Here is a 12618-nt window from a genome sequence, read left to right as displayed (position 1 = left end):
ACCTTTTAACCACTACCTCTCTCTCTCTCTCTGTCTGGATACCTTTTAACCACTACCTCTCTCTCTCTCTCTGTCTGGATACCTTTTAACCACTACCTCTCTCTCTCTCTCTGTCTGGATACCTTTTAACCACTACCTCTCTCTCTCTCTCTGTCTGGATACCTTTTAACCACTACCTCTCTCTCTCTCTCTCTGTCTGGATACCTTTTAACCACTACCTCTCTCTCTCTCTCTGTCTGGATACCTTTTAACCACTACCTCTCTCTCTCTCTGTCTGGATACCTTTTAACCACTACCTCTCTCTCTCTCTCTCTGTCTGGATACCTTTTAACCACTACCTCTCTCTCTCTCTCTCTGTCTGGATACCTTTTAACCACTACCTCTCTCTCTCTCTCTGTCTGGATACCTTTTAACCACTACCTCTCTCTCTCTCTCTCTGTCTGGATACCTTTTAACCACTACCTCTCTCTCTCTCTCTGTCTGGATACCTTTTAACCACTACCTCTCTCTCTCTCTCTCTGTCTGGATACCTTTTAACCACTACCTCTCTCTCTCTCTCTGTCTGGATACCTTTTAACCACTACCTCTCTCTCTCTCTCTGGATACCTTTTAACCACTACCTCTCTCTGTCTGGATACCTTTTAACCACTACCTCTCTCTCTCTCTGTCTGGATACCTTTTAACCACTACCTCTCTCTCTCTCTCTCTGTCTGGATACCTTTTAACCACTACCTCTCTCTCTCTCTCTGTCTGGATACCTTTTAACCACTACCTCTCTCTCTCTCTCTGTCTGGATACCTTTTAACCACTACCTCTCTCTCTCTCTCTCTGTCTGGATACCTTTTAACCACTACCTCTCTCTCTCTCTCTGTCTGGATACCTTTTAACCACTACCTCTCTCTCTCTCTCTGTCTGGATACCTTTTAACCACTACCTCTCTCTCTCTCTCTGTCTGGATACCTTTTAACCACTACCTCTCTCTCTCTCTCTGTCTGGATACCTTTTAACCACTACCTCTCTCTCTCTCTCTGTCTGGATACCTTTTAACCACTACCTCTCTCTCTCTCTCTGTCTGGATACCTTTTAACCACTACCTCTCTCTCTCTCTCTGTCTGGATACCTTTTAACCACTACCTCTCTCTCTCTCTCTGTCTGGATACCTTTTAACCACTACCTCTCTCTCTCTCTCTGTCTGGATACCTTTTAACCACTACCCTCTCTCTCTCTCTCTCTGTCTGGATACCTTTTAACCACTACCTCTCTCTCTCTCTCTGTCTGGATACCTTTTAACCACTACCTCTCTCTCTCTCTCTCTGTCTGGATACCTTTTAACCACTACCTCTCTCTCTCTCTCTGTCTGGATACCTTTTAACCACTACCTCTCTCTCTCTCTCTCTGTCTGGATACCTTTTAACCACTACCTCTCTCTCTCTCTCTCTGTCTGGATACCTTTTAACCACTACCTCTCTCTCTCTCTCTGTCTGGATACCTTTTAACCACTACCTCTCTCTCTCTCTCTCTGTCTGGATACCTTTTAACCACTACCTCTCTCTCTCTCTCTCTGTCTGGATACCTTTTAACCACTACCTCTCTCTCTCTCTCTCTGTCTGGATACCTTTTAACCACTACCTCTCTCTCTCTCTCTGTCTGGATACCTTTTAACCACTACCTCTCTCTCTCTCTCTCTGTCTGGATACCTTTTAACCACTACCTCTCTCTCTCTCTCTCTGTCTGGATACCTTTTAACCACTACCTCTCTCTCTCTCTCTCTGTCTGGATACCTTTTAACCACTACCTCTCTCTCTCTCTCTGTCTGGATACCTTTTAACCACTACCTCTCTCTCTCTCTCTCTCTGTCTGGATACCTTTTAACCACTACCTCTCTCTCTCTCTCTCTGTCTGGATACCTTTTAACCACTACCTCTCTCTCTCTCTCTCTGTCTGGATACCTTTTAACCACTACCTCTCTCTCTCTCTCTCTGTCTGGATACCTTTTAACCACTACCTCTCTCTCTCCTCTCTCTGTCTGGATACCTTTTAACCACTACCTCTCTCTCTCTCTGTCTGGATACCTTTTAACCACTACCTCTCTCTCTCTCTCTGTCTGGATACCTTTTAACCACTACCTCTCTCTCTCTCTCTGTCTGGATACCTTTTAACCACTACCTCTCTCTCTCTCTCTCTGTCTGGATACCTTTTAACCACTACCTCTCTCTCTCTCTCTCTGTCTGGATACCTTTTAACCACTACCTCTCTCTCTCTCTCTGTCTGGATACCTTTTAACCACTACCTCTCTCTCTCTCTCTGTCTGGATACCTTTTAACCACTACCTCTCTCTCTCTCTCTGTCTGGATACCTTTTAACCACTACCTCTCTCTCTCTCTCTCTCTGTCTGGATACCTTTTAACCACTACCTCTCTCTCTCTCTCTGTCTGGATACCTTTTAACCACTACCTCTCTCTCTCTCTCTCTGTCTGGATACCTTTTAACCACTACCTCTCTCTCTCTCTCTCTGTCTGGATACCTTTTAACCACTACCTCTCTCTCTCTCTCTGTCTGGATACCTTTTAACCACTACCTCTCTCTCTCTCTCTGTCTGGATACCTTTTAACCACTACCTCTCTCTCTCTCTCTCTGTCTGGATACCTTTTAACCACTACCCTCTCTCTCTCTCTCTGTCTGGATACCTTTTAACCACTACCTCTCTCTCTCTCTCTCGTCTGGATACCTTTTAACCACTACCTCTCTCTCTCTCTCTGTCTGGATACCTTTTAACCACTACCTCTCTCTCTCTCTCTCTGTCTGGATACCTTTTAACCACTACCTCTCTCTCTCTCTCTGTCTGGATACCTTTTAACCACTACCTCTCTCTCTCTCTCTGTCTGGATACCTTTTAACCACTACCTCTCTCTCTCTCCGTCTGGATACCTTTTAACCACTACCTCTCTCTCTCTCTCTCTGTCTGGATACCTTTTAACCACTACCTCTCTCTCTCTCTCTGTCTGGATACCTTTTAACCACTACCTCTCTCTCTCTCGTCTGGATACCTTTTAACCACTACCTCTCTCTCTCTCTCTGTCTGGATACCTTTTAACCACTACCTCTCTCTCTCTCTCGTCTGGATACCTTTTAACCACTACCTCTCTCTCTCTCTCGTCTGGATACCTTTTAACCACTACCTCTCTCTCTCTCTCTGTCTGGATACCTTTTAACCACTACCTCTCTCTCTCTCTCGTCTGGATACCTTTTAACCACTACCTCTCTCTCTCTCTCTGTCTGGATACCTTTTAACCACTACCTCTCTCTCTCTCTCTGTCTGGATACCTTTTAACCACTACCTCTCTCTCTCTCTCTGTCTGGATACCTTTTAACCACTACCTCTCTCTCTCTCTCTGTCTGGATACCTTTTAACCACTACCTCTCTCTCTCTCTCTGTCTGGATACCTTTTAACCACTACCTCTCTCTCTCTCTCTGTCTGGATACCTTTTAACCACTACCTCTCTCTCTCTCTCTGTCTGGATACCTTTTAACCACTACCTCTCTCTCTGTCTGTCTGGATACCTTTTAACCACTACCTCTCTCTCTCTCTCTGTCTGGATACCTTTTAACCACTACCTCTCTCTCTCTCTCTGTCTGGATACCTTTTAACCACTACCTCTCTCTCTCTCTCTCTGTCTGGATACCTTTTAACCACTACCTCTCTCTCTCTCTCTCTGTCTGGATACCTTTTAACCACTACCTCTCTCTCTCTCTCTCTGTCTGGATACCTTTTAACCACTACCTCTCTCTCTCTCTCTGTCTGGATACCTTTTAACCACTACCTCTCTCTCTCTCTCTCTCTGGATACCTTTTAACCACTACCTCTCTCTCTCTCTCTCTGTCTGGATACCTTTTAACCACTACCTCTCTCTCTCTCTCTGTCTGGATACCTTTTAACCACTACCTCTCTCTCTCTCTCTGTCTGGATACCTTTTAACCACTACCTCTCTCTCTCTCTCTGTCTGGATACCTTTTAACCACTACCTCTCTCTCTCTCTCTGTCTGGATACCTTTTAACCACTACCTCTCTCTCTCTCTCTCTGTCTGGATACCTTTTAACCACTACCTCTCTCTCTCTCTCTCGTCTGGATACCTTTTAACCACTACCTCTCTCTCTCTCTCTCTGTCTGGATACCTTTTAACCACTACCTCTCTCTCTCTCTCTCTGTCTGGATACCTTTTAACCACTACCTCTCTCTCTCTCTCTGTCTGGATACCTTTTAACCACTACCTCTCTCTCTCTCTCTCTCTGGATACCTTTTAACCACTACCTCTCTCTCTCTCTCTCTCTGTCTGGATACCTTTTAACCACTACCTCTCTCTCTCTCTCTCTGTCTGGATACCTTTTAACCACTACCTCTCTCTCTCTCTCTCTGTCTGGATACCTTTTAACCACTACCTCTCTCTCTCTCTCTCTGTCTGGATACCTTTTAACCACTACTCCTCTCTCTCTCTCTGTCTGGATACCTTTTAACCACTACCTCTCTCTCTCTCTGTCTGGATACCTTTTAACCACTACCTCTCTCTCTCTCTCTCTGTCTGGATACCTTTTAACCACTACCTCTCTCTCTCTCTCTCTGGATACCTTTTAACCACTACCTCTCTCTCTCGTCTGGATACCTTTTAACCACTACCTCTCTCTCTCTCTCTGTCTGGATACCTTTTAACCACTACCTCTCTCGCTCTCTGTCTGGATACCTTTTAACCACTACCTCTCTCTCTCTCTGTCTGGATACCTTTTAACCACTACCTCTCTCTCTCTCTCTGTCTGGATACCTTTTAACCACTACCTCTCTCTCTCTCTCTGTCTGTCTGGATACCTTTTAACCACTACCTCTCTCTCTCTCTGTCTGTCTGGATACCTTTTAACCACTACCTCTCTCTCTCTCTCTCTGTCTGGATACCTTTTAACCACTACCTCTCTCTCTCTCTCTGGATACCTTTTAACCACTACCTCTCTCTCTCTGTCTGGATACCTTTTAACCACTACCTCTCTCTCTCTCTCTGTCTGGATACCTTTTAACCACTACCTCTCTCTGCTCTCTGTCTGGATACCTTTTAACCACTACCTCTCTCTCTCCTCTGTCTGGATACCTTTTAACCACTACCTCTCTCTCTCTCTCTGTCTGGATACCTTTTAACCACTACCTCTCTCTCTCTCTGTCTGTCTGGATACCTTTTAACCACTACCTCTCTCTCTCTCTGTCTGTCTGGATACCTTTTAACCACTACCTCTCTCTCTCTCTCTCTGTCTGGATACCTTTTAACCACTACCTCTCTCTCTCTCTCTCTGTCTGGATACCTTTTAACCACTACCTCTCTCTCTCTCTCTCTGTCTGGATACCTTTTAACCACTACCTCTCTCTCTCTCTGTCTGGATACCTTTTAACCACTACCTCTCTCTCTCTCTCTCTGTCTGGATACCTTTTAACCACTACCTCTCTCTCTCTCTCTGTCTGGATACCTTTTAACCACTACCTCTCTCTCTCTCTCTCTCTGTCTGGATACCTTTTAACCACTACCTCTCTCTCTCTGTCTGTCTGGATACCTTTTAACCACTACCTCTCTCTCTCTCTGTCTGGATACCTTTTAACCACTACCTCTCTCTATCTCTCTCTGTCTGGATACCTTTTAACCACTACCTCTCTCTCTCTCTCTGTCTGGATACCTTTTAACCACTACCTCTCTCTCTCTGTCTGGATACCTTTTAACCACTACCTCTCTCTCTCTGTCTGGATACCTTTTAACCACTACCTCTCTCTGTCTGTTTGTCTCCCTCTCTACCTTGCGCTCTCTCTCTCTCTCCAACCTATAATCCTGAACCTCTCTCTCTCTCCCCTCCCCTCTCCCCCCTGTAGGAGCAGGCGTCGTGGGTGTGTGGTTGTGAGGATGGTGTGATCCAGAGGTTGGAGCAGGACTTCAAGCAGACGTTACAACAACATAACTCTCTGGAGCAGTGGGCTGCCTGGCTGGACGGCGTGGTCTCCCAGGTCCTAAAGCCTTACCAACACAGCCCTGCAGCCTTCCCTGCAGCTGCCAAGCTCTTCCTGCTGCGATGGAGCTTCTACAGGTGAGAGAGAGGATGGTTGAAGTAAGGGAAGGTGAGCATTAAAGGCTCTTTGATTTGAATGTACATTTCCCCCCTCTTCATTTGTCCCTCACCCCTCCCTGTCTCTGTCTACCCCCCCAGTTCCATGGTGATCAGAGACCTGACTCTGTCTCTGTCTCTGTCTACCCCCCAGTTCCATGGTGATCAGAGACCTGACTCTGTCTCTGTCTCTGTCTACCCCCCAGTTCCATGGTGATCAGAGACCTGTCTCTGTCTACCCCCCCAGTTCCATGGTGATCAGAGACCTGACTCTGTCTCTGTCTCTGTCTACCCCCCCAGTTCCATGGTGATCAGAGACCTGTCTCTGTCTCTGTCTCTGTCTACCCCCCAGTTCCATGGTGATCAGAGACCTGACTCTGTCTCTGTCTCTGTCTACCCCCCAGTTCCATGGTGATCAGAGACCTGACTCTGTCTCTGTCTCTGTCTCTGTCTACCCCCCCAGTTCCATGGTGATCAGAGACCTGACTCTGTCTCTGTCTCTGTCTACCCCCCCAGTTCCATGGTGATCAGAGACCTGACTCTGTCTCTGTCTCTGTCTCTGTCTACCCCCCAGTTCCATGGTGATCAGAGACCTGACTCTGTCTCTGTCTCTGTCTCTGTCTACCCCCCAGTTCCATGGTGATCAGAGACCTGACTCTGTCTCTGTCTCTGTCTACCCCCCAGTTCCATGGTGATCAGAGACCTGACTCTGTCTCTGTCTCTGTCTCTGTCTACCCCCCAGTTCCATGGTGATCAGAGACCTGACTCTGTCTCTGTCTCTGTCTCTGTCTACCCCCCAGTTCCATGGTGATCAGAGACCTGACTCTGTCTCTGTCTCTGTCTCTGTCTACCCCCCCCAGTTCCATGGTGATCAGAGACCTGACTCTGTCTCTGTCTCTGTCTCTGTCTACCCCCCCAGTTCCATGGTGATCAGAGACCTGACTCTGTCTCTGTCTCTGTCTACCCCCCAGTTCCATGGTGATCAGAGACCTGACTCTGTCTCTGTCTCTGTCTCTGTCTACCCCCCAGTTCCATGGTGATCAGAGACCTGACTCTGTCTCTGTCTCTGTCTCTGTCTACCCCCCAGTTCCATGGTGATCAGAGACCTGACTCTGTCTCTGTCTCTGTCTACCCCCCAGTTCCATGGTGATCAGAGACCTGACTCTGTCTCTGTCTCTGTCTACCCCCCAGTTCCATGGTGATCAGAGACCTGACTCTGTCTCTGTCTCTGTCTCTGTCTACCCCCCAGTTCCATGGTGATCAGAGACCTGACTCTGTCTCTGTCTCTGTCTCTGTCTACCCCCCAGTTCCATGGTGATCAGAGACCTGACTCTGTCTCTGTCTCTGTCTACCCCCCCAGTTCCATGGTGATCAGAGACCTGTCTCTGTCTCTGTCTACCCCCCAGTTCCATGGTGATCAGAGACCTGACTCTGTCTCTGTCTACCCCCCAGTTCCATGGTGATCAGAGACCTGACTCTGTCTCTGTCTCTGTCTCTGTCTACCCCCCAGTTCCATGGTGATCAGAGACCTGACTCTGACTCTGTCTCTGTCTCTGTCTACCCCCCAGTTCCATGGTGATCAGAGACCTGACTCTGACTCTGTCTCTGTCTCTGTCTACCCCCCCAGTTCCATGGTGATCAGAGACCTGACTCTGTCTCTGTCTCTGTCTACCCCCCAGTTCCATGGTGATCAGAGACCTGACTCTGTCTCTGTCTCTGTCTACCCCCCCAGTTCCATGGTGATCAGAGACCTGTCTCTGTCTCTGTCTCTGTCTACCCCCCAGTTCCATGGTGATCAGAGACCTGACTCTGTCTCTGTCTCTGTCTCTGTCTACCCCCCAGTTCCATGGTGATCAGAGACCTGACTCTGTCTCTGTCTCTGTCTACCCCCCCAGTTCCATGGTGATTAGAGACCTGACTCTGTCTCTGTCTCTGTCTACCCCCCAGTTCCATGGTGATCAGAGACCTGACTCTGTCTCTGTCTCTGTCTCTGTCTACCCCCCAGTTCCATGGTGATCAGAGACCTGACTCTGTCTCTGTCTCTGTCTACCCCCCAGTTCCATGGTGATCAGAGACCTGACTCTGTCTCTGTCTCTGTCTCTGTCTACCCCCCAGTTCCATGGTGATCAGAGACCTGACTCTGTCTCTGTCTCTGTCTACCCCCCAGTTCCATGGTGATCAGAGACCTGACTCTGTCTCTGTCTCTGTCTCTGTCTACCCCCCCCAGTTCCATGGTGATCAGAGACCTGACTCTGTCTCTGTCTCTGTCTCTGTCTACCCCCCAGTTCCATGGTGATCAGAGACCTGACTCTGTCTCTGTCTCTGTCTACCCCCCAGTTCCATGGTGATCAGAGACCTGACTCTGTCTCTGTCTCTGTCTCTGTCTACCCCCCAGTTCCATGGTGATCAGAGACCTGACTCTGTCTCTGTCTCTGTCTACCCCCCAGTTCCATGGTGATCAGAGACCTGACTCTGTCTCTGTCTCTGTCTCTGTCTACCCCCCAGTTCCATGGTGATCAGAGACCTGACTCTGTCTCTGTCTCTGTCTACCCCCCAGTTCCATGGTGATCAGAGACCTGACTCTGTCTCTGTCTCTGTCTCTGTCTACCCCCCAGTTCCATGGTGATCAGAGACCTGACTCTGTCTCTGACTCTGTCTCTGTCTACCCCCCAGTTCCATGGTGATCAGAGACCTGACTCTGTCTCTGTCTCTGTCTCTGTCTACCCCCCAGTTCCATGGTGATCAGAGACCTGACTCTGTCTCTGTCTCTGTCTACCCCCCCAGTTCCATGGTGATCAGAGACCTGACTCTGTCTCTGTCTCTGTCTACCCCCCAGTTCCATGGTGATCAGAGACCTGACTCTGTCTCTGTCTCTGTCTCTGTCTACCCCCCAGTTCCATGGTGATCAGAGACCTGACTCTGTCTCTGTCTCTGTCTACCCCCCCAGTTCCATGGTGATCAGAGACCTGACTCTGTCTCTGTCTCTGTCTACCCCCCAGTTCCATGGTGATCAGAGACCTGACTCTGTCTCTGTCTCTGTCTACCCCCCAGTTCCATGGTGATCAGAGACCTGACTCTGTCTCTGTCTCTGTCTACCCCCCAGTTCCATGGTGATCAGAGACCTGACTCTGCGTAGTGCTGCCAGCTTCGGATCCTTCCACCTGATCAGACTGCTGTATGATGAGTACATGTACTACCTGATAGAACACAGAGTGGCCCAGGCTAAAGGAGAGACTGCCATCGCTGTCATGGGAGAGGTACACACACATATACACACACATATACACACACGATACACTGCTTATTGTCTCTCTCTCTCCGTCCCGGGAGAGGTACACACACATATACACATACGATACACTGCTTATTGTCTCTCTCTCTCTGTCATGGGAGAGGTACACACACATATACACATACGATACACTGCTTATTGTCTCTCTCTCTCTGTCATGGGAGAGGTACTCACATATAGACACATCTACACACACGATACACTGCTTATTGTCTCTCTCTCTCTGTCATGGGAGAGGTACACACACGATACACTGCTTATTGTCTCTCTCTCTCTGTCATGGGAGAGGTACACACACGATACACTGCTTATTGTCTCTCTCTCTCTGTCATGGGAGAGGTACACACACGATACACTGCTTATTGTCTCTCTCTCTGTCAGTTTGCCAGTGTGGGCAGGAGTCTGAACTCTCAGGACCCTGATAAAGGTAGATGTCTCATCTCTACATTATACTGCAACCCTTCAAATGTTCTACATCTCAAATAATGTGGCCACAATAAACCTGTAAAGGGTTAATATATCTGGATGTGTGTCTCAGATGAGGAAGAGGATGAGGAGGAGAGTGATGAAGAGGGGGTAGAGATGATCATGCCGTCTAACTCCGCTGGTCTGGGAGAGGGGGAGGAGTCACTGGAGCCGCCCGTCAAGCTCGCCAGGACTGACCCCCGGGGACTGTTCAATAGCACACACACAGAGTGACACACACACCTTAAACACACGCTCTCCACTTAGCCGTTGGCTAACATGACACACACACATACACACACTCATCCTTTGCCTTAATGATAGTTTGCTATGAGCCCATATGTGATCCCAATGCCATTAAGTTCCTTATCTGTTCCTGCAACCTAACCTCACACACCCTGTCTGGCTGCACCTTGATCTCTCGTGTGTGTGTGTGTGTGTGTGTGTGTGTGTGTGTGTGTGTGTGTGTGTGTGTGTGTGTGTGTGTGTGTGTGTGTGTGTGTGTGTGTGTGTGTGTGTGTGTGTGGAGAGAGAGAGAGAGCGAAGGAGAGAGGTTTCACAGCTTGCCTTTTCATCTCTTTTAGTGATCATGGTTCCTCATCACATTCATTGTGACATAAGAGACCGTAACCTCTTCACTAGACGGGGTAACAGTCTGTTCCAGATGGTAACCTCTTCACTAGACGGGGTAACAGTCTGTTCCAGATGGTAACCTCTTCACTAGACGGGGTAACAGTCTGTTCCAGATGGTAACCTCTTCACTAGACGGGGTAACAGTCTGTTCCAGATGGTAACCTCTTCACTAGACGGGGTAACAGTCTGTTCCAGATGGTAACCTCTTCACTAGACGGGGTAACAGTCTGTTCCAGATGGTAACCTCTTCACTAGACGGGGTAACAGTCTGTTCCAGATGGTAACCTCTTCACTAGACGGGGTAACAGTCTGTTCCAGATGGTAACCTCTTCACTAGACGGGGTAACAGTCTGTTCCAGATGGTAACCTCTTCACTAGACGGGGTAACAGTCTGTTCCAGATGGTAACCTCTTCACTAGACGGGGTAACAGTCTGTTCCAGATGGTAACCTCTTCACTAGACGGGGTAACAGTCTGTTCCAGATGGTAACCTCTTCACTAGACGGGGTAACAGTCTGTTCCAGAGATGGTAACCTCTTCACTAGACGGGGTAACAGTCTGTTCCAGATGGTAACCTCTTCACTAGACGGGGTAACAGTCTGTTCCAGATTTGACCAACTTATCCCACTAATTAACATGACCACTAGTTTGTCAGCTTGTTGTTGCCGGATGCAGAAACAGTCTTGTACCAGTACAGTCTGAGGTGTGTTGTAGCACGCTGAACATTTAAAGGTAATGTCTGATTCAGCTGACATATGCAACATTTACCGTCTGTGTGAACATGCTGAGGAACACTGCCTTTAAAAGGGGCATTGTCAACAGAGGTCTACAAAGTACCTCTGATTGAATCCAGACCTACAGTAACAGTCAACAGTTTGGACACACCTACTCATTCAAGGGTTTTTCTTTATTTGTACTATTTTCTACATTATAGAATAAGTGAAGACATCACAACTATGAAATAACACATGGAATCATGTAGTAACCAAAAAAGTGTTAAATCAAAAATATATTTTATATTTGAGATTCTTCAAAGTAGCCACCAAAGGGTAGCTTTGGTAACAGCTCGTCTTCACTATTATTCTACAATGTAGAAAATGGTATAAATAAAGAAAAACCCTTGAATGAGTAGGTGTGTCCAAACTTTTGATTGGTCCTGTATGAGTCAGTCAACCTGCATGCCTATAATCTTCTCTGTCCTCACCTTACCCACCCACTGTCCTAACTGCCATAGAAAGACATTTACTGTGTTTGTCCTAGCCAGGTGTAGAGTTGTTACAGCAGTCTGTCTTCAGTCCTGATGATGTTCACTGACCTCTTAGACAACCACTTAGTGTGTCCCTATCGGCATCCTATCGGCACTGAAACAGGGCACCATTTAGGACGGCTCATCAAAGAGTCTTAGTATGAATGTTAATAGCCCTCTGTGAAATGAGACTGAAGGGGTGTTGATGTATTGAAATCAGTGGATCAGTCAGACGCTCTAACAGTAGTGTCCTGATGTAGTTCAGAGGATGTAAAGGTCGATACAGGGCAGCGTTCAGAAACATACCTTTTAGTGTAATTTATTATTTGGACAACTAAGAGATGACCTGTGCCTTCTACAGCTAGACAACACTTGTGATTGCATCCCAAATGGCACCCTGTATAGTGCACTTTTTTGGACCTGAGCCCTATTGACCATGGTCAAAAGTAGCGCACTATATAGGGAATAGGGTGCCATTTGGAAGACAACCTGTGTTTTTAATTAGATCTGATTAATAAATGAAAGTGTTTCTAAACCTGTCTGCTGACTTGTACAATCTGACATTTGTTCCTCACGCTTTGGTAATGTATTGTTATTAAAATGTTATGAGTTATAGCAGGCATATGTAGTGTCCTAAAAGAGAGGAATAGAGGGGGCAGCCATAATGCATCCTGTTTATATCCCATTCATTTGTCCCTCCATCCTCATCCACACACAACAGTAAAGTGATATCCCATCAGCAGGATACAGACCTTCACAGAAACATCACTAATCTGTGATTGGGCAACAAGGACAAGGTCAGAACTCACACCAACCAATCAGGTTGGCAGATGACACGCAACGTTGTATCTATGG

General features: G+C 47.4%; 1 protein-coding gene across 1 annotated transcript in view; it reads left to right on the top strand.

The window, feature by feature from the left end:
* The window catches only part of LOC106596942 (MHC class II regulatory factor RFX1), a 53676-nt gene extending 41374 nt beyond the window's left edge, over positions 1-12302 (top strand). The window contains exons 14-17 of the mRNA XM_082958625.1: positions 5899-6110; positions 9232-9385; positions 9802-9847; positions 9959-12302. Coding sequence (XP_082814751.1) covers positions 5899-6110; positions 9232-9385; positions 9802-9847; positions 9959-10119 — 573 coding nt within the window. The 3' untranslated portion in view covers positions 10120-12302. The remainder of the gene's footprint in view (positions 1-5898; positions 6111-9231; positions 9386-9801; positions 9848-9958) is intronic.
* Positions 12303-12618: the final 316 nt, after the last annotated feature.

This window comes from Salmo salar, chromosome 12, assembly GCF_965601325.2.
Source record: "Salmo salar chromosome 12, fSalSal1, whole genome shotgun sequence".
NCBI lineage: Eukaryota > Metazoa > Chordata > Actinopteri > Salmoniformes > Salmonidae > Salmo > Salmo salar.
Note: the sequence above shows the minus strand (reverse complement) of the source record. Positions and strands in the feature narration are given on the sequence as shown.